This window comes from Caretta caretta, chromosome 16 (assembly GCF_965140235.1).
Source record: "Caretta caretta isolate rCarCar2 chromosome 16, rCarCar1.hap1, whole genome shotgun sequence".
In the NCBI taxonomy this organism is placed as follows: domain Eukaryota; kingdom Metazoa; phylum Chordata; order Testudines; family Cheloniidae; genus Caretta; species Caretta caretta.
In genome coordinates, this window is record NC_134221.1 from 12,611,571 (window position 1) to 12,633,349 (window position 21,779).

A 21,779-nucleotide genomic window follows, 5' to 3' on the forward strand; every position below is an offset into this window, starting at 1 on the left:
ATCGCTCCGTGCAGCAGGCCCCGGGGAAGGGGGGACCACATGCAGAATGGGGTGGTGGGGCTCTAGGGATGAACACAGCTTGACTAAGCCCTCCAGGAAAGTCCTCCACCTGTGCACGGATGGCCAGGGCCCTGGGTACGTGGAGGGGGACCCAGCCAAGATTTATTAACAGCCAAAAGCCATGGTGCTCTCAGCAGCTTCAGCCCTGCCCACGACTCCACCCGGGCAGCCCAGGCCAGGCCCCAGGCCCCCGCGGTGAATGCAATAACACAGCCAGCAGCCCCGCTGGCTGTTCTGCAGCTGTTCCCGTTCCATCATTTCACTCCATACCAGCCCAGGCCTGGCCCCTTCCCTTTGCACTGTATTGAGTTAGGCTGGAACCTGCCCCATGCCCCTTACTGCACACACCAGCCTGCAATGGGCATCAGAGCAGCCAGCAGCCTCCCAGGTAAAGCCCCCAAGGCCAGTGCCCTGGTCATGGAAACCTCCCCCCTGAGAAAGTGGAGCAGCAAGCGAGGTTTAAAAATCCAGAGCTGGGTGCAATCCAGCTGTTGCCTCTGGGCCAGGCTGGTGGCCGGCTTAGCACCAGATTCCAGTGCCGATTGGCAGGGCAGAGCTGGAGTAACCAGCAGGTGCAGCCCACCTAGGGCTCAGACACACAGAATTTCATCATCTAAACATTAACTACCGTTCGCCCGTTGGGAGCTCAGCAGAGCAGTGGGGCGCGCCCCAGCCCCTGCAACCCAGGTGAGGCCCACACCTGGAAGGTGAAGAGCCCTTTGAAATGAGCAGCCAGGGGGAATGCTGCTCTTTCAGGAGCAGGCCCTTAGCCTGCCTCAGTTTCCCCACTGGCAGAGTGAGGGTCATTTTCCAGCCCACACCAGGGCCAAGGGGATTAGGCTAGGTAAGGGGCTTCACAAACAACTCCAATGCTGCCTGGCAACACAGCTCCCAGCCTCATCCCCGCCAGGCGCCCTACGCGCCCAGGAAGGAGATGACACTGTACAACACCACGATGAGCAGGACATTTATTTCCATCAACAGGTCAATGGAGCAGACTCTCATGTAACAGCAGCACCATGGCTTCATTTTCAAACCCTAATCTCCCAGGAAGCAATCTGGAAATTGAATCAATACTCTTTTTTAAGTTGCAGAAGATTTAATAAAAACCCTATTGCTCGTTAAATTATTGGAGACTCAGTACCATTCAGCCTTTCAACATCATCTGAGGCTGGACACGGGGAGCAACTTCCAACCTTCCTTCATGCTTGAACCCAGAATGTCCAGGCTGCAATTGGAGGTGTGATGGCAGCTGGTGTAGACCCCAACACGGAGCTGGCTAGCGAGAGCAGCATGACCTGCACAAGCCTGCCCAGGAGCCTAGGGACTCACTTGAGTGGCTAGCCCATCCTGCCGCAGCCTCCTTGCTATTGGTATTTGTGTTAGCTGGATCAAAAGTAGCACAGGTCCATCTACCCACGCTGCAGTTACACCTCCCACGGCTGTGCAGACACCCCCCCCCCAGCTCCCTTCAGGCTAGTTCTGCAAAGATCTTTAAAGGAGGGGGGGGCGCGACCCATCCCTGGTTAGGACAACATAGGGGAACACTAACCAGCTAGCAGATATTCCAGCCAAGGCAAACGTAGGCAGCTCGGCCCCATCTCCCACCTGGGGAGACCAGCTGCTTCGCTCATGGCTTATGCATGGCCCCTTACTAAGGGACAGGCGACACTCCGGAGCCAGCGGCCTGGCTCCAACAATCCTCTGTATCACAGCAGGACCTGCAGGCACCAGCATGCCAAAGCACAGCTCTGTGGCAGTGCAGAGGGGCCCAGCCGGCTTCTCCCCCCATCTCCGCTGCCAGGGCCAGTGTAGTAACCCAGCCCCCGGGAGAGGGGCAGGCTGCAGCAGGCCGCGTGGGTCACTAGTCTGTTGCACGGGAGGTTCCGCAAGGAGGTCCGTGGATCAGGCAGCATTATTCTGTCACCCAGACCCGCACGTGGAGTGGCTGGGCCAGAGGCCATGGGCTGGGTTTGCTGAGAGGGGGACATGCTGGGCCCCAAGCTTTTCGCAGTTTGAGATTTACCCAGGTCAGCCCCTGAACCCTCCTGCCCCCCTCCCCCCACTGGGGAGGGGTTAGGGCATCAGGGGCTGGGTCAGGCCCCAGGCTGCCGTCAGCGTACTCAGAAACAGGCACTGTGGCAGTAAAGGGGGAGGGGAGGAGAGACACTTGCCAGCGTGCGTGCGAAGGGCTGGGCCCGTCTCCCAGGGCGAATGCAGCAGAGCACTGGGAATAGCTAGTGAGGCGGCTGCATGGCACAGCCAGCAAGGGGAGCAGGTAGGGCAGTCCATTGCAAAGCCAGGGAGGGGTTTCCTTCAGCGTGACAAGCCCCAGGGCCTGGTGCAGCCTGGCAGTGCTCCCTTACTGGAGCCGCCCATGCTGGGAATGGCACTGATCTGGCACAGCATCGTTCAGAGCTCCCCAGCCCTCGGGCGGAGACACACACGGCTAGGACCGGGCCACAATGCACTGGGCCACCTAGTCCCCCCAGCAACCCACGGCGTTCCTAGAGACCAGTAGCAGGATTTTGCACAGGCCCCACGGCAGCGAATAGCCCCACATGCTCAGTGTGTGCACACGCCCCAACGTACGATCAGCCATAACAGGGCTGGTACCGACCCTCGGCACGCACCGGCCCCATTAGCCGCCCCACTCAGCACAGGGACCAGCCAGGCAGGAGCCTGCAGAAGTGGGAGACACGCTCAGCTGCCCAGCAGCACCAGGCTGGACTTGCTGTGATCAAACACAGCTCCACAGATCCATGCTCAGGGGCTAGATGGCCCAGACCTCACACTGTCTGCCCAAGCACCCCGGCACTGCATGCGTTTGAGGATGGGGTTCAAAGCCCAAGCCCACAGCCTGGCCGATGTCCGGAGTGGGTCCAGCCAAAGCCCTCGCACTGGGGCAACAAATCTGGATACAGGGATACAGCAGACAGGTGGCTATTAGTCACTGAATCAGGTCATGGCTGGCCTGGCACAGCTGGGTACTCGTGTCAGCAGAGCCTGGCACATACTGACCGTGCCATGCATCTGGGCACTCCAGTGAGCACAGACAGGCCATGTAGTGCACCCAGTGCAACCAAGACCTTCGCAAGAGCATCTCGCTCCCCCCACCCCAAAGGCCGCCCTGCTCACAAGTGGCTTTCAAGGACCCATCTCCGGTAACATGCTTGCCCCAGCCTGGCTGTTTCTTCGAGCAGGGACAGCTAGCTCGCTGCCTGGCCTGGTGCAGCTTTCAGCGGGTTTCTGCATGGAGCACGCCCCCAGAGGGCAGCAAGAGACGCTGGCTGAGCTGTGACGACACCAGGCGGCTCGTGGCCTTGGGGCTTGGAGCCAGTTTCCACAACTCTTGCGCCAGAGGGACTCCGCTCCTGCGGACAGATGCTTCCTGAAGTCCCTGCTCAACGAGGGTCCCTGAGAGATCAGGCCGATTCCCAGCACCCGTTTGCCTGGACACTGCCGGGCGGTGAAGTTGTCATCCTAAAGCGACCTGGGTAGCAGGCCAGCCACCAGCACAAATAAGAGAACTGCATAAGGTCCAGAAAGCAGCCCGGCTCCTCAGCTACTAGGGCTTCCCGACCCCCAGACCCACATGCCCTGCCCACCAGTCATTCATAGTTACCGTCCAGCAGAGAGCGAGCCCGGCCTGCCACCTGGCCCACCCGAGTCTGGGGGGATCACCCACTTTGCAAATGGCATGCAGAGAGCCCTCACATCCCACTGCCCAGCACTGGAGAGAGGCAGGAGTCTCAGCCCCAGTGCACAGATCTCTGCACCGGGAGGAGACGGGAGGGAAAGACAGGGACAAATCCTGCACTAGGCCCCTCTGCACTCAGGGATGACCTGCCTACACAACACTGGAACTAGTGCACATGGACCCCATTGCCCCATTGTTGGCCTGGGAGAAGCTCACATAATGGGGCACCAAGACCACTGTGAGAGACTCCTTGGCACTACAGTGCATGGATCTCACCCCACGGGCTGTGTGAACATGCCCGGCAGCACCAATGGGTGGGAGTGAGCACGACTTGGAGCCCTGTGCCTGGCCCACAGCTCCCACCGCACTCCTGGCCTTCGATCACAGGCAGTTCCAACCGGATCCCAATCCAGACACACCTCAGCACTAACGGCCTCTGACGAGCACCCAGCCAGAGCTTCCGGAGCCGATTCTACACACAGGTGGCAGGACCTGGCTGCATTCACCCAGGGCAAGCCCAGTCCCAGAGGAGCCAGAACAGTCTGAAGCAGCGAGACTCAAACCCATCCCTGGATCGCACACCGCTCGGGTTGTGCGGCTCAACCGAACAGACACCAGGGCAGAGACAAAGGCACCAGGGCGGTGGGGGAGAGACTCTCGTTCTGCGGGGTGGCTGGGGCAGCTCCCAGGGAAGGCAACGCACCAGCCAAGGGAGCCTGATGCTCAGCTTGGGTCTGCCCGATGCGCACGCCTCCCTCTGAATGCCTGGCAGGGGAAAGCCTCACCCTCGCAGACGAACACTGCCCTCCTCAGCCCCCCGTGGGGCCCAGAGGCTTGGGTAGGGAGAAGGCAGCAGAAGGGCAGAGACCAGGAATTCCACTCCGGCCCACGTAAGAGCTCCCCACCTGTCTGCTTGGCTAGGCCAGGGACGGTGAGCTTCCGGGAAGGACAGCGCCACGGAACATCAAGTAAACGTATGGTGCAGCCAGTCCCTGCGGGCAGAGATCAGCTGCTGGGGTCTCACCCCAGGCTCCCCAGCCCAGGCAATAGGGACACCAGCATGAGTGCAGTGACCAAATCCTGGCACTAACGAGCGGATCCTGCTCCGGGGAGGTGGGGGTGAGGTTGAATGTGAGTCCTGGTGCCAGGGTGCGGGTGTCACCGCCGCGAGGGGCTCCGCACAAGATCCCGGTGCCGGGACGTGGACCCTGGCTGCCCCACTCCCAGTCCTAGGGGGTAGGTCCAGCTGCTGCAAAGGGCTCAGCACAAGAACCCCAGCAGCACGAGCGGTGCCCAGCCCCTGAGCCGTTTCAAGTAAACCTCAAAAAGCAGCACGGAGGCCCCCCCACCACGGGCACCCGCTACTGCGAGAGCGATTGGTCGAGCAGCTTCAAGACTCCGCCCACCAGGTGCAGGCTTCCCGTGACCAGCACACGGATGGCGGCCGCTTCCTTGAGCAAGACGGCCCCGCTGCCTGCCACGGGGTGCAGGTGGAGCCCCTTGGTGGCGGGCGCCTGGAAGTGCGGGTCCCTGCCCTGGGTGATCCACTGCAGGGCGTGAGAGATGCAGGGGAACACCAGCGAGTTGGAGTTGAGAGCGCGCTCGGAGGAGGGCACGAAAAGCAGGGGGCTGCGCAAGGGGTCTGGCTTCAGCAGGCTGCCCACGCCCTCCACCTGCATGTGGGGAGACAGCCAGAGGTCCTGCCCCACCTTCTCCTCCATCAGCTGGTTCCACTTCTTCTGGTTCTCCAGGCAGCGGGTCAGCATGTTCTCCAAGGTGACGTTGAAGTTCTGTTGGTCTGCAAAGGGGAGAAGAATGAGCTGGCATCAGAGCAGCCTTGGGACACTCCCACCCTGCCTGTTTTAATGGCCTCTCTGCCTCCAGACAGCCAGGCCCCGGGGGGACACCAGGCCACTGCACCCCACCAGCCGGCAAATCCAACCCTGCAGAGCAGGAGGGTCACAGACAAGACGGGACTCCTGGCATGGGCCGACAGAGCAGTGCTGTGGAGCCAGCCCTGGCTTTGTGGGGCCGTGAGATTGGCAGGTGGGCTGGCCCAGCCCAACACGCTGGTACATGGGGGAGCCCGCCAAGCCCCACAGCCTGCGGAAGCAGCACGTGTCTCCCCAAGAACCTTGATCAAAGCTATCTGACCAGCGCTGCAGACAGGGCCCAAGACTCTGCAAGAGATCCTGAGCCCCTGCAGAAAATTCCAGCGAGGAGGTTTCCAGGGGCAACTTGCTCCCACCCCCACCATTGAGCCAACCCGTGCCCCTGGGGCAGGAATATTCCCGGCACAGACATCCCCCAACAGGACGGGCAGGGCAGAATCCAAGCCAGTCAGGGCATGCCTGCTCTAGGGCAAGTTCATGAGCAGACTCCCAATGGAGCTCCCCTCCCTGGGTACTGACCTGCGTTCCCCACCGCAGACACCTCCGTGAAGTTGGGGCAGAAGACGGCGTAGTCAAACTGGCAAGGCTGGGGCACAAGAGACACAGCATCAGCACAATGGCCATGCCAGCATAGGGGGTTGGTGCTGCAGCCTTGGGCGGCCCACATTGGGGTGGATGGAGGGGAGGAGGATGAGCAGGGGATTCAGCTCCTCGGCTACTGGCTCAGCATCCGTCATTATTCCTGCTGGAACCATTACAAACCAACAGGGGTGCATCTGGTCTAGAGGGTAGCCAGGACGCCTGGGTTCTATTCCTGCAGAGGCTACTGGGCAAAGCAGCCAATCAATCAGTCACTGGAAACTGTCCCTTCCCCTTCTATTTTCACTTCTGCCACTATCGGGGGCAAATCCAGACCCCAAGACTCTATCCCAGGATCGCTCCCAGCCACTGCGCAGGGAGGCCGGAAGACCCCGAGAGTCCGGGCTGTTACAGGAGACAGAGGTGGACTGGACTCTAAGGGGCATGGCTGGGGGACAAGAGCGGGCCACTAGCACCACCTGGTGGCACCCTGTGGGATGTGTCAAAGCAGGCCCTGAACAACCAGGCAGGTGCAGGTCAGACACCACTAAGGGCCCCACGGCTCTGAATCCACCTGGCACGTCAGATCCATCTGCCAGCTCCTGCCCGAGGCCAGCATTACCCCATGGCACAAAAGGGGAGAACGAGGAACAGAGGGAAACGACTTAGCCAAGGGTTGGGGCAGAGCTGGGAACAGAACCCAGGAGTCCAGGCCCCCAGCCTGAGCTGGATGCTGGCAGCCTCAGATACCCAGCACCATCTGTAACCACCCTCCCTCAATTCAAATCCATTTGATCCGCTCCCCCCACATGGGCCAGGAGGCCCATCTGCTGCCAGCCCATTTTCTGCCCTTACCAACCCACCTGCCCGGCACCAGCCCCCCACCCACCAGCTTGTATCAGGCAGGGCCCCAAGGCACCGACAGTCTCACCAGTAGCAACTTGAGCAAAGCAGCTGTGTCCCGGTCCCCCGTGGCGTTGAAGAGAAGCACCCGGACCTCAGAGCCGCTGCAGACGAGAAGGGACCAGCCTGGTCAGCTTGGGGGCTCTTGCTCCCAGCCCCACTTCGGAGCTGGCTGTGCTAGCAGCTGCCACCTCACAAGGCCCAGGAAGTCCAGGAACCCCAACCCAAGGCCTGTCCCACCAGGGTCCCTTCCCCATCTGGGACCATGCAGGTTGCTGAGACAAACCTCAACCCTCCTCCCCTTCCCGGCCTACCACCTCCAAACATACCCTGCTGGGCTGGGGCCCGCCCCCCTCCAGCAGGGAAAGGCAGGTGCTGCTCGCACCCTTGGCATGGCTGATGGGCAGGCTCTCCGCCGCAATGGGCCACAGGAGCCTCATTCTCAACCCAACAGGCACTTCACTGGGAAATCCCCACATAAGCCTGCTCCCTCCAGCCGCCCTAGGTGGGGCTCAGGCAAAGTCTGTGACAGCAGAGCGACGGACCCCCCTCCCCATCCCAGTGCCTCCTTACTCCACAGGCTTCTCCTCGTTGAGGGCTGCCTGGCGGAACCAGCGCACGCAGGCCTGCACGCTGCTGGTGGTGTGCGCCCCGTCGACGTACCACGTCACCGGCCCGTGCTGCAGCACTTGGGTGCGGCCCAGCCACTCTGTGTCCCGTAAACCTGGGAGGGGAGAGGGGGCTATGAGGGGCCAGGCCCATGCAGCAGGGACTCGCAGCCCCCTACACCAGCCACAACCCCGCACACCCGCCACTGTTGTTCAAGCCAAGTTACCAGCTCCCTGGCAGGCCCGACCCAGCTAAGTTATGGCAGCACGAGGGGAGTGGGGACAAAGGGATCAGAGACCGGGGGGCGTTGGTGTCATAAAGCAGGCCTGGCTTGTTAGAAGGCTGGGGACTGGCATGGGGCCCTGCTGACAGCACTGTGACCCATCCACTCTGGGGCCTGTGCATAGGTATGTTCATCCCACCCAGAGCCATTCCTGCCATAAAACCTTCCAGGGGCATTTCACTGGGGAGACCCCAACACCACCAACAGATCCCCCCTTCCCCTTATTCTGGTACCAAGCTCCCCCAAGCCCTGCACTGTGCCAGCCCAGCCAGCTCCCTAATCCCCCAAGGCGGCCACGGCAGCCAGCCCCCCCAGTTCTAGTGCTGGCTGTGGGGGCACCGGCCCTGTGCCGCAGAGGCAAGGAGCCCGACAGTGACTCGTTACGCCCATGGCCTGCCCACCTCATAGTGTGCTAACTCCCAATGGGGCAGGTACTGATTGCAGAGACCCCACCCAGCCCAACCCTCCTGGGCTCCTGCCCTCAGGCCAGCAGCTAGGGTCATGGTGTGGGCCGGCCCAGTGCTCCCAGGGAGGTAGGATGGTGCAGTGGTGAGGGGCCAGCCTGGGACTTGGGAGACCTGATCTCAATTCCCTGCTCTGCCACAAACCGCTGTGTGACTTTGGGCCAGTCACTTGGTCTCCCTGTGCCCCGTCGGTAAAACAGGGGTATCAGCCCTGCTCTGCTTTTGGTTGCATGGATAAACCCATTATATATTGAGGCTACTGTAATATGCCCAGCTAGTGACTGCTTTGCACTGCCCAGGGACCCCACAATGGGGCACAGTACGGGGGGTAATAGCGGAGCAGAGAGAAGGCCCCTCACTCTGCAGCAAGGGGCAGAGCAGCAGGCAGCCTCCTAGGCCAGGTGGCGGAGAGACAATGACCCTTCGCCAACAAACAGGCCGGGAAATACCCAGCACGGGAGGCAGGGGGAGGTCGGGTTGGTGCTGGAGGCTGGTGATGTACAATCGCCCTCAGCACTTGCTGGCAGCCCAGGAAGCACCAAGCTCCTAAGGGTTAAAACTGAGGAACAGGAAGAGCTAAAGGGCAGCAAGTTCAAAATGTCAATGCCCGGGGTGGGCTGGGGGCAGAGTCCGGGGCCTTGGCGGTTACGGCCCACAGCGCTTTGTTATCTCCAACGAGCGGCAGCTCCGGCCTGATCCCAGTTCGCCAAAGCCAAGGGCAGGCACTAGCCAGGGACCCACAACAGAGCACCCAGGAAATGCCCAGGACACACAGGGGGCACCGGAGCAGCAGTGGGGGGGTGGAGGGGACGACACCCACGTCCTTACCCTGCACCATGGAGCCGCTGGGCCTGAAGGCAGGTGCCAGGGGCACGGGTCTCTTGCCTAGTAGCTCAGCACTTGGCTGCAAGTCCTTCAGCTCCCCAGTACCTGAAAGATGGAAGGCGGGCTGAATCACCATTCTAACAGCCCCACATGGCCGCCTGTAGCCCCCTCTCCTCACACACGATTGGACTCCAGTCAGCCTGGTAGAGCCACCCCGGGGGTATATTCCATAGAAACGAGGGTGGATTGATTTAAATCAAGGTGATTGAAATCACCGAGTGGAAAACCTCAGTTCAAATCGTGGATTTTCATCAAGGGTTCCATTTGCACTTTGGTTCTTTTCTAGAGACAGGTGCATCCTCGTGGGTTGATACAAGCATCAAGGAACTTTCACATTACATGCGGTAGCTCTTTTTGCTCCCCAGGAGAGTATACGCTAACTATACACATTTACTTAAGCAATTACGTAGCTTCAGATTCTTGTTAATTGCATATTTTTAGTATGTTAGAAAATGGTGTCTGCTGCATTGCTTCTATACTAGATAATTAGCACTTTGCTCATGATTTGTGTCAAGCTGCATTAGGACAGTACCTGGAATTGCACTACACACAAAACAGCACATCACATTTAGTTTTAAACAAAACCACCTTTGATGATTTGAATACACAAATTGCAGTGTTTTTTCGTGAGGTAGAGAGTGTTTCCAGGGTGGGTGGAGTCCTAAATACTCATAATTTGAAAACTGAGCCAATCAGAGCTCAGGACAGGAGACGCTATAAAATAGGGGCCTGAGACCTTCCAGGGGGGTCACTGGAGGTCCTGATGAGCTACACGATGGGGTCTCTTGAACTCAGAGGCTGGGTCCCAATACCTGTGATGACTTTGCCAGTCTCATGCACCCAGCAGCATAGCCCCTGGGCCCCCCCACAGGATCCAGCCCTTAACACATTACGCAACCTATCACATTGATAACACTTGTCCTCCAAAGTTAGATGTTTTTCCCCTGGTTCTTTCTTTGCATAGAAAAGCAGCCTTGAACTCTAAATCTTTATAGAGGCTCTTCTACACTGATTTTGAATTGAAATGTTTTTAAAGGGTTTAAAGACCTTAACATATTTTGTATTAAATTCACATTTCATTTTAAACAGGTTTATTTTTAAAAAGAAAAAACTTATAATTTAAATAAAATAAAAACTATCCCAAGTATCCTACACCCCTCGCCAGCAGGGCTCCCCTTAGCTTAGCCCCCAGCACGCTGGTAACTTGCTGGCTCGTATTTGCTGGGTGCAGACAGCCCTCCCTCCCAGTCTCCCATAAAGTCCCAGCCAGAGCTCCTCACCCTCGACACACACAGGGCACTTGGGAAAAGAGCAGCACCAGGCTGGATGGTCACATGCTGCGTAAGAGCGGCCCGCCTGGAGCCCTGCGAGCACACGCACTGAAGTGCAACCCAATCAGGACTTTCCCAGAATCTCCTCGGAGAGACGCCCCAACCAAGGAACTAGAAGCAAGGGCTGGAATGTGCTGTTCAGCGCAAGGAGGGGCGGCCCCAGCTCCCTAACAAGCTCCCCCCTTCCCATACGCACAAGCTCCCCCGTGCCGGGGCCTTGCTCCTTACCCTGATACCCCTGCTGCTGCAGCCAGGCCCGTGAGAGCTGCAGGGCCAGAGTGGCATTGCATCGCTGGTGCTCGCCCGCCAGCCCCAGCTGAAGTGCCTGATCATCCTCTTCGAAGGCTCCCAAGTCAGGGCACAGGTAAAGCGGGCACTGCACGGAGAGAGGGGGCAGAGGGTGAGCCCTGCCCAGCTCACCCACCTCCACGGGGCAGCTCCACCAGCTGACCGAGAGCCCCCGATGGGTTCTGCAGAGCTACAGACCAGGCAGCAGCGACTGAGGCAACCCCACCCCCGGGCCCTGGGGCTCGTATTCATGGGTCGTCACGTTTCCATCTGGCCCTGCCTCCCCAGGGATGGACCCCGAGGGGCGCTGGCACCAGCAGCACCCACACTCAGCTGCTGCACAGGAGAAACGGGGGCACCCCTGGGATCACAGGCCCGGGGCCACCCTGCAAAGGGTCCAGAGTGAGGAGGGGCCACAGGAGCCCAACCCTGCCTGGGGAGGAGAGAGGGGGTTGGGATCCCAGGCCTCTGGCCAGCACCATCCACGGGGGCAGGAGCCATCTGACGTCCCAGCCCCTGCACCGGGCGTGGGTGCAGCAGGGAGAGTCATCTCCCCGACCCAGGGACAGCAGCAGGAGGGGGCAGGGGAGGCATGTATATAACAAGAACTCACCGAGCTCTCCCTGGCTCGCACCCTCAGCACCTCCAGGGGCCGCTCAGGCTGGGGCACTGTGAACGCCGGCACACCAGGCTGAAAGCAAAGCAGATGTCGTCACAGGCAGCCACCCAGCCTGCCACCCAATGCCGAGGCCCCCCCATCCCCATGCAGACACCTGGACTCCAGTGACAGGCTGCTGGTCTGGGGCAGACCTGGACACCCAGGGGTGAGCTAGGACCCCTCACTCAGATTCAGAGATTGCCCCTCAGATGGGCCCCTACCCCCCCAGGCTGCCCTGTGCCGTCTGGCTTGGGACCAGCCTCCTGCACCAGGGGAGTTTCACTTCCCAGATGTGGGCAGAATTGGTCCTGCTGAACCAGGACCAGCCCGCTCAAGGCTGTCAGAGACCCCCTCTCCCCACAGAGCCCCATGGTCTCTACCTTGAAGATGCCCCCTTTCTGCCAGGCGATCTTCTCAATGGTGTCCCCCAGGATGCTGGTGTGGTCGATCCCCAGAGAGGAGACCCCGCACACGATCGGCTTCCTGTAGACAGAGAGAAGGTGAGAGCCCAGCGCCAGGACTCCCGAAGGGCAGGCTCCTCTCCCCAGCTCTGCAGCCAGCACCCAGGAGGCCCCAGAACTCAGGGCACTGGCTGGCTCACCGGATCGGCACAGAGCCTTTCACCTCCCGGGCTACGGCTCACAGCGAGCCCAACATGGCTGGAAGCTCTTATCACCTCAACGACAGTCAATGGCTTCCCTGGCCAGGAGTCCCCATCACAGCCACCAGGACTGGGCCCCTTTGTCAGCAGAGGGGTCAAGAACTGACCGAACTCCCCTACCGGGCCCAGCAGGGTTGAGGCCCATTGACTCACCAGCCCCTGCCCAGGCTGTCCCTGCTCTGGGGAGAGCTGGTGGCTTCCGCATGCGAGTTTCACCCGGAGGCAATAAGGAGGCGGGCACCTGGTCCCAGTGCCAGGCCCAGCCTGCTCCTACCTGATGATGTTGGTGCAGTCATAGGCACCCCCAATGCCAACTTCCACCACAGCCAGATCCACCTGGAGGGGAGACCAGAGCGTGCTAAGGGACCACCTGTGGCATCCGTGCCCAACACGCAGGAGACAGAACAGCCCCATGGCACAGCCCTGAGCAGGGACAGAGGGCTCAGCACCCTTACGCAGGGCATGCTCTACTCACAGCAGCCCTTCAGACACATGGGACCCTGGCCCAAACACACGAGGCAGGGACAGGCTCCGATCCAGACTCTCAGAGAAATGTCCCAGGAATGCACAGCTACCCAGAGAGCTGCCCGCATGCCAGACTGCAGCAGAAAGACATGCACGTAAGAGAGCATGAACCCAGGACTTTTAGCTACACACGCACAGGCCTCTGCCCTGGAGGCTAGAGGAGAAGCTCCACTCTCTCTCAGCAGTATTACAGCTTTTACCCTGTGGGCTGCAGCCACTAGGGGGCAACAGTCACACACACAGGCGGTCCCAGGGGGCAACTACAGCTGTGCAGATCCCAGGACTCTCCTACTCGGCATCCCTGGGAACGGAACCAGGAAAGGAGGAAAAAAACATGGGAGAGGAAGGGTGGGAGAGACAAAGGCCCCTGGCCCCATCCCAGCAGCAGATGGCTGGGTAAGACTGGGGCCAGGGAGTGACAGGGCCCCGGGCTCCGGTGGCCAGACCCTCACCACCCACAGCTCCCACTACAGCCTATCAGGGCTGCAGCCACTTGGCACCGTGGGGCACTGGCAGGAACTTAGCCATCCGCCCGGAGGGGAGGGAGTGCCATACCTTCTCCTGCAGGAAGACGTGGAAGGCCATGATGGTGAGGAAGCGGAAGTAGGCGGGCATGCTGGTGTGGCCGGGGTCCTGCAGGACAGACCGTTATCTCAGGGACTGCAGGGCAGCACCTCTACCCCAGCCCCTTTGCTAAGCCACAGCCACAAGCACACTCCTGCCACAAGACCAGCAAGGGACTGACCCTTCTCCCAGTGCTGCCGGCCTCCGGCCCAGCCCCCAGGGCAGGAGCAGAGACACAGCACGTCCAGGGCCCAGCTCATCTGAGAGATTTACAAGAAGAGTCAACTTCGCCACGCAGCTGGGGAACTGAGGCACAGAGCGGGGAAACTGACTTCCCAAGGACACCTAAAGGTCCTCTGCTGTAAGCACTAGATAACCCGCCCACACCCAATCCCTACAAGGAGCCAGCCTGGGGGCTGCGGTCTGACTTTGCCTGGGCCCCCTCTGGACCCAGGAGCATAGACTCTGCTACTGTACCAAAAGGGGTGACTCCCCTAGCATGGGAACTTACTGGCCTGGTCGCGGGGCACACTCCTGCCAAGGAATGGGTGTTCCAGTGCCTCGTACAGGCTCCAGGAGACAGCAGTCGCTTCTACCCACCCGGGGCAGCAGCAGCCCCCTCCCAGAGCTCCCACCACACACACCTTGGTCTCCTCCAGCCGGTTATACACCTGCCAGAAGTACTTGCTGAAGAGCTCCTTGCTGATCGGCTGCCCGTCGATGCGGATCCTCTCACGCACCTGTACCAGGTGGGGAGAGCTGGGGTGATGGGAGAACAGACTGTCAGCACCCGGGACAGCTCCCCCATTCCACCCTCCCTGGGGTGCCACTCAGCACCCTGAATCCGTCCCCCAGGAGCCACCGGGGCGCCCACCTGTAGAAGCCAGTCTTCAGGCCATAGTTGCGGAGGATGCGCTCCGTGAAGGCACACGTCGAGCCCTGGAAGAAGAAGTCGGCAGCATTAACCATGGAGCCAGCCCTCCCCAGCAGCCCCCAGCAAAAGGGAGCCCCCTGGAGTCCCCCTCATCCCCACTGTACCAGTGCCGCTGTCCTAAACCTCCAATACCCGCACCCTGAGTGTCCCATGACCCATCACACGGCCGAGTTATTTCCCCTCTCACCCTATCCTGCTGCGTGCTGGCCCATCGTTTCCCCCTCGCCCTGCGCCCCACAGAATCCCCTCACCCCAACGTGCCCTGTTCCACCCCCCACCCCCCAGCAGTGACCCACGCAACCCCACCCCAATGCCCCCGCTTACCTTGCCCTTTGTCCCAGTTACGTGGATAATGTTCAGTTGATCCAGGTCTTCGACCTGAAAGACAGAGGTTAACAAACCCATGAGAAGGGGGTCAGGGCTGGGGAGACCCCCCCGGCCCGGGCACTGTGCCAACATGGCGGGAGGGCTCACAGCCAGTCCCACCGAGCAGAGAGGCCAGTACAGCCTGGGATGCTCAGCCCCCCACCCCCCGCCCTCCAGCCATCCCTCGCCACAGAGCGGCACTGAGAGGGCTCTGCTCAGCCAGGGAAGGGGACATGACAGCTCTCACCTTTAACCCACTTCGCTCCAAGAAGCCTTTCATGGCCTCCAGCTGCACCTGGGGGTCTCCTCTCTCCCGCTTCACCTGGTCCAGGTAACTGGCATTGGTCTGGAGGGTGTTCAGGGTCCGGATGGCATCCTGGAATGAGACTCACAAGATGAGGCACAGATCAGCTCTCCGCTCGTAGGAGGGGATGGTGGCCAAGAGCCAATGCTCCAGCCCCCTGTGCGTGCTGGAAGGGGGTCTCCTGCTCACCCACAGAGGAGCCCCCGGACCTACATACTAAGCTCAGGGGCTGCCAGGCAGCTCAAGCCCACACTGCTCCCACCCATCACTGGCTCCCAACACACAGCTGCCAGCCTTTGCTCTTCTGGGGGAGGGCGACCTTACCGACCAGGCTTCCCCGCCGTCAGAGCCCTCATCTCAGGTGGGAAGATAGCCACCTCCAACCCCAGTGCCACCCACCCAGCCCATCTCCACACCAGGGCCCTCCCAGGTGAAGGGCTCATCAGTCACCTCCTGTGCCAAGAGCCTCGTCTGCCCTGCACCAAGAGCAGTGCTGAAGCGTGACAAAGGGAAGCAGTAGGATCTCCCTCCTCTCCCTGCCAGGTGAGCGCTGATCAGAGCACGCCAACCCCAGCTTTCGCTTCCAGCCAGAGCAAACAAAGGCTGAGCTCAGGGCCCAGAGGGGGTGCATCACTCCAGGCAATACGCTGCACCACTGTTTACTCACACGCTGGAGGGTGAAACATAGTGGCCAGGCCAGAACCAGCCACTAGCTCCGTCTGCTCCACAGTGGCCCTTGGATGCATGGGCTGCATTCAGAACAGCAGGACTTGCACACAGCTAGCTTGTCTTGCCCCGCTATCGTTATGGGACTGCAATTACACAGTCCCAGGTACAGTGCTTAGAGCAGAGGGAACTGAAATCCAGTGGCCTTTAGAGTTTTCCCCACTAGCTAGGTGACTGGCAATGCATCTCCCTGCCCTGTCTGCTCAGACCAGACTCGGGGGCCAGGGGAAGAGACACGACTGATAACTCTTTAAAAATACACAAGATGAAGGACCACAAAAATAAGGGGCACAAGTGACACCCCAGATGAGCGATCCCCACAGAGGAAGCGTCTCAGCAGTAATTCAGAAAACATGACAGGCAGCTGCCAGAGGAGGCAAGAGAGGGGGAAGGTGCGCAAAATCAGCTCTGATAACTATGTCCAAGGCACGGAGAGTGGGGACAGAGCATACCCCGATCACGAGATGAGCCCCAGGAACGCAAGCTGGAGCACTGGTGTAACAGAGCCCCAGGGTGCGTTGGGTGGGTCCAAGGGCAGTACAATCCGCCCACAGTCTGCACCAGAACACTTTAAGGGCAATATATTTTCACCCATTGCCATGACTAACATTAGTTGTATTGCAGTCGTGCCTAGAAAGCCCAACAGAGACTGGGGTCCCATTGTGCTAGGCATGCCAAACATGCATGGGAGAGACCCTCTGCACCAAAGAGTTTACAGTCTAAACAGACAAGACAGTCAGTGTGAGAAGGGAAACTGAGGCACAAAGAGTGCCTCATCATGGCAGAATCAGTACCCAGGGTTCCTGACTTCCAGTCCTGTGCCCCAACCATGGGACCACAGCAATAGTATCTGGAGCAGAGCATTTAAGGGCTATATAATCTCACTCGCTTTGATCACAGCACTGTCTGAGTCAGAGTGTTTTAAGGTCCTGGTTTTCCAAGGCCCAGAATAGCCTCTTTAAATGCTGATTAATACATTTCCCAGGGTTGGCTTTAGTTCCAGTATGCCTTGTGCAGAGTAGCAATTTATTGGGGTTTCTTAAATTATCTCTGGGGGTAGACTGTGCAGCTCTGGCAGGGGCTGGACGGTAACCAGATCTACTCCCCACAATTCACCTCTATAAAAAGCACTAGCCATGCTCCTCCAGATACATGTGGCTATTTATACTGGGTGGGATAGTGTATCTCCCAGGGAGCAAAGACACCAAACGCCCCGTCCGCTTCTTGCCTTCTCTCAGCTGAGCCAGACGGAATCAGGTCTTCCCCACACTGCACCAGAACTCCTGCTCTCCCCACATCATGCACTGCTCCCCTTCTCCAACCAGGACAGGAAGCCAGCCCACGACCTGTGGTGACCCCAAGAACTTCCCAGCTAGACCCAGGCACACGGTAGCTCATGCAGATTATTATTAGGCACTATCACGATACCCGGGACTCCCGTCATAGACCAGGCCCTGCTGTGCTAGGTGCAGTACAAACACTTAATGAAGAGACTGTCCCTGCCCCAGGGACCGAAACCCACCTCCATCCTTCATCACTATTACTGGTGACTACTGACATCGGGACACCCAAACCTGACACGACTCAGAACTCAGCCAGGTGTTAAGGCTGTGAATCCCATGTGATCCTGACTCACTTCCTGCCCAAACATCATTTAATTAGACACAAAGACCCCTCCACATTATGTTCATGATGGAGCTGCCCGGTCAAAGTTGGTTCTAAGGGTAGAAATCACAGTTTCCACATGAATGTTGAACATGGCTACGTCCCAGACCCTTCTGACTTTACAGGAGGAGCCGAGTAAGCAACACAGCAAGCGCCAGAAAAAGCGAGCGAAGACATTAGCCGGGTGCAGCCAGCCACGTTAATGGTGCTTTGGAACATGATTGTTTGCGTCATCGGACATTCTGATTCCAATTCAGCTACCTTCATGTTGCTTTAGCTGTGCTTCACGCATTTCACTCCTCTAAGACCATCCAGCATCTATTAACAGTCCCTGATTTCCATATATTCAAAGCCCCTTCGTCTGAAGAGAACACGCACATACAGCTCTGCAGCTCACATAGAAGAGCGCTCCGATGTAGAGACCTTTTCTACAGGGCATTCTCAGGATGCAGTTTTCAAATGTACTAAGTGATAGTTGACAAATCAGTTTTTCCCCCCCAAACTGAAGTCCAATCAACCAGTGGCAACCATTTTCGATGTTAAGATTCAAATGTAAGCTGTTGTGATGAGAAAAAAAAGTGATATTGTTATTTGTACAGAAGTGATTTCATTTAATTTGACAAAATGCAGGAAGTGCAGCTGTACTGGTTTGGATGCAGGCAGAGGATGAAGGAAGGGCACCTGGTGAAAGCAGCAGAGCAGAAGAGGGTGATAGGAAAGAGATGCTGAGGATGCAATGGATGGATTGCAGCAAAGAAGATGGTAAGCAAGTGGACCTCAGCGCTGCCTTGGACAAAGACGGTGGATGCTTGCATGACAATCCAACCCAAGTTGATGGGATAAGGGTGATTTCATTTATTCACAAAAATGAAAGGAGGACTTGTGGCACCTTAGAGACTAACCCATTTATTTGAGCATAAGTTTTCGTGAGCTACAGCTCACTTCATCGGGAATGCATCCGATGAAGTGAGCTGTAGCTCACGAAAACTTATGCTCAAATAAATGGGTTAGTCTCTAAGGTGCCACAAGTCCTCCTTTTCTTTTTGCAAATACAGACTCACAGGAGTGCTCTGAAACCTTTCATTTATTCAGAGGTTTCCCCCACAAATCCGAAGTTGGCTGAATGATTTTCCCCCACTTACTTCCTGACCTTTGTTTGAAGTATGGTGCCTGTTGCTGAAAGCCCACTGAAATCAAGGGAGTCTTTCCCCTGAGTTCAATCAATGGGAAGAAAGTTGACGGAAGACAGGGAGTTGTAAGTAGAAACCATTAGGCAAGCTGGGCTATTAGGACCTATGAGGAAGAGAGCCCGACCCCAGTCACCCTGTAATGCATTTTAAGCCCATCGAGCCCTACACAATGTCAGTATGAGGCACATCCCCGAAAATAAAAACCAGAAGGGGCGAGGGGGCGGGGGTCACCCACTGAGGTTTTGGCCTGAGGGGCTGCTCTGCATCCGAACGGTGCCGAGGGCCAAGTCCCCCAGGCAGCGTCAACAGCCATTTATAATCAGCACCGACCCCCAGCACAGCACCCCGCCTCCACGTGTGCCAGATGCCCCCCCAAAGCCCTCAAGCCCCCCCCCCACAGAAACCCTGCATATAAACCGCGATGTGCCCACACCAGCCTCCCCTCCACCCCCACCCCAGCTAAAGACACGTGCCCATGGACCATGCAGCGCTGCCCTGCCCCCCCGCCGGGCCCCACGTGTCCCGGCTGATGTAACCGGGCCGGCCCCACGCCGGTACCTGGTACTCCATCCTGGGCACGCGGGCCGGCCGGGTGCTGAAGCAGCGCGCGCCGCCGGCCGCCACCAGCCGCAGCGCGGAGTGCAGCGCGCGGAGCCCGCGAAAGCCCATCCCGCCTCCCGCTGACAGGCGGCCGCCGCCGCCACCGACGGGCGCAGCTCCCCACCCCTCCCACTTCCCTGGGGGGTGCGCCCGCCCCGCGAGCCACCGCCAGCGCGCAGGCGCGGCAGCGTGAGCCCCGCCATCTTTGTGAGGGGCACTACAGGGCGGGAGAGAGCCCGGGCAGGGCGACGGCCGCCATCATTGTGAGGGGCACCGCATTCTCTTAAAGGGCAACGCGGTCTCCCATTTACTCATTAGGGCTACCATGTCCCCTACAGCAAAGGGGAGGGGGGGGACACAATGCTGATCTCATAGCGATGCAGCAGCCTCCCCCCCCCCACACACAGCACTTTCCCAAGTGCTACACACAGTGATCAATTCCCTCCCACCCCCACCCCCCAATAGCCGCATTAGAGAAGACAGGTCAGGTCCCGCCTTGGAGAGGCCCCATGTCCCCATAGTGTCTACAGGGGAACATCCCCAGATAAAACCATGTTTGCACATTCGCTGCTTAGTATCTAAAGCCTTCCAGGGCACATGGCAAGGAAAACCCGCCACTACACAGGGGGCACTCTGCGCGTTGCGGCTTTCAAGGTCAGCCGGCACAGAGGGGCAGCGCAAAGTCCAAGCAATCCTGCTAGTTCAATAAAGCGGTTTTTATTACAAAATGGAATGTTATGGCGGTGCCTATCTATGAAAAACACAACACACCCCTCTGAAGGAAACGACCAACTACAGCCAGGGTATTTCAGGGGCCTAACCCACCCCCACAAAAATACACAGCAGATGCTCCACTTTTCATGCACTGTTTTCTCCTCATGTTGCAAATACATGGGCAAGCTGTCATTCCATCCCGTTTAACTAGACACATGCGGAGGTCTTTTAAAAAAGGATTTTGGCAAGGACCGAAACGATAATTTAATAGCAAGCTTTAAACACACCCCAAGCCAGATACGCCATAGTTGGCACATTCCAACGAAAACCTCCATTAAAACCTCCATTAACCAACAGCTGGAGGTGCAGCCAGCTCTACCTCCCGCTCACCATTCCCAACTCTTAACTGCATTTATAGCTTTAGCAGTGAAGTTAGTAACCCAGCCCCGAATTTAAAACAAAATTAAATTACCATCTCAATTCTTCGAGTGTAGGGGCAGCTCCACCACATTCAGCCAGTCTCTCTCCTACAGTTTGCAGGGCTGTTGCTAAGTGTGGAGATTCAGCCAGAGATTACAACTGTAGCAAAGACCAGTTTTTAGTATAGGAGCCATTTGTTCCCGTTCAGGATTATCATCTACTGCCTGTATCGTGGTAGCACCTAGGACCCCCACGTCACGGAGCAGGGTCCCACTGTGCTAGGCACTGTTCAAACACATAACAAAGACAGTCCCCCTGCCCCAAAGTGCCTCAGTGGAAAAAATGCAGGGAACGAGTAGGAATCATTACTCTAACGTGGCCATCTTCTAAGATTCCAACACTGCTCTGGAGAGAAAGGATTCAGCAGTTCAGCCAGATTTTGTTCTTGCTCAGGTCTTGATGCAGGAGCTAACTTGTTAACACTGTTCAGCATTACAGCTGACAGCTCCATCCTAGCCGCTAAGGGGGACATCACCAACTGAATTACAGGTATGTGAACCGTTACCTACTTGCTCATAGAGCACATTGAAGAGCTGCAGCTCCATTTTCCCTATTTTTGAAAAAATTCACACAGGGGAGAGAAATCATTTAAAAACAGAACATATGATTGTTTCTTCACAACAACTGGCATAGGGCACCAGGCCAATGTATCACCTGCAGCTAATTTAATTCATGGCCCTTTAGCACCAAAAGCTTCCCACAACTCCCCATTGTTTCCGAACCCCATCCCAGAGAAGAGATTTACCTTATACATGTCCTTTATCATCCTTACTTTCTGCTCTGAAGCAAGTTTGATCTCTGCTGCCTGCTGTTTACAGACCTCACACTGGCTGCTGGCGGGTGTTGCTACTAGCCTAGTTGAAGGACAAAGGTTATCACCAGCTGCATTCTGCACACATTTCTCTCATTTCAAAGGCTCAGGGTTTACTCTGGTTTGCCAGCACCACTGCTGCACCCTCTCAAACAAATTCACAAGAGCTGCTGCAGCCCAAGGAAAGAGAGAATTTCCTTTCCGCACAGGAATCCATTAAGATCTCCATAGAGAGTTTCTATTAGGTGCATATCAGGTTTAATAAGCTCTGTTGGCAGGAAAAGGTATTTACGGGATACACGTTGCCGAAGTTAAGTGCATTGAATGTGCAGTGCATTTGCTCTGTTCACTTGGAGAGTTACTGCTCTTAATCTAGACCCATGTAAGCAAAGCCAGATAAAGCGACAGACACAGGAATGCTTGTAAGAATATAGCCAGGTGTCTAGCTGGGCCAGGTTTCGCAGTAGTAATAGCTCATTGGGCATTGCTGCTCTGTCACTATGGTCAGCACCCTGGGGAGTTGGACAGACCCCTGCCATCCTCCAGTCACATCCACCTTCAGACTACGAGCAGAATGTGTCCAGCTC

The 21,779-nt window shown here is 57.8% G+C and overlaps 1 protein-coding gene across 7 annotated transcripts; it reads right to left on the reverse strand.

Annotated features, from left to right (window-relative positions):
* Positions 1 to 1,014: 1,014 nt before the first annotated feature.
* Positions 1,015 to 21,767, reverse strand: FPGS (folylpolyglutamate synthase). Of its 7 annotated transcripts, none has more exons than XM_048822465.2 (16): positions 21,127 to 21,767; positions 20,374 to 20,449; positions 14,950 to 15,078; positions 14,661 to 14,714; positions 14,277 to 14,341; positions 14,047 to 14,161; positions 13,394 to 13,471; positions 12,588 to 12,649; positions 12,033 to 12,135; positions 11,608 to 11,685; positions 10,935 to 11,082; positions 9,319 to 9,420; positions 7,708 to 7,858; positions 7,163 to 7,238; positions 6,172 to 6,238; positions 1,015 to 5,558 (listed from the first exon to the last, which is right to left on the reverse strand). In XM_048822465.2, the coding sequence occupies exons 2-16, from the start codon at positions 20,410 to 20,412 to the stop codon at positions 5,122 to 5,124; spliced, it is 1,704 nt and encodes a 567-aa protein (XP_048678422.1). In that variant the 5' UTR covers positions 20,413 to 20,449; positions 21,127 to 21,767; the 3' UTR covers positions 1,015 to 5,121. The 7 variants fall into 7 exon arrangements, with proteins under 7 accessions (XP_048678422.1, XP_048678420.1, XP_048678425.1 ...); XM_048822463.2 differs by having other exon boundaries at positions 20,374 to 20,480; XM_048822468.2 differs by lacking the exons at positions 20,374 to 20,449; positions 21,127 to 21,767 and adding an exon at positions 19,146 to 19,301 and having other exon boundaries at positions 1,015 to 3,553; positions 5,470 to 5,558.
* Between the last annotated feature and the right edge of the window lie 12 nt (positions 21,768 to 21,779).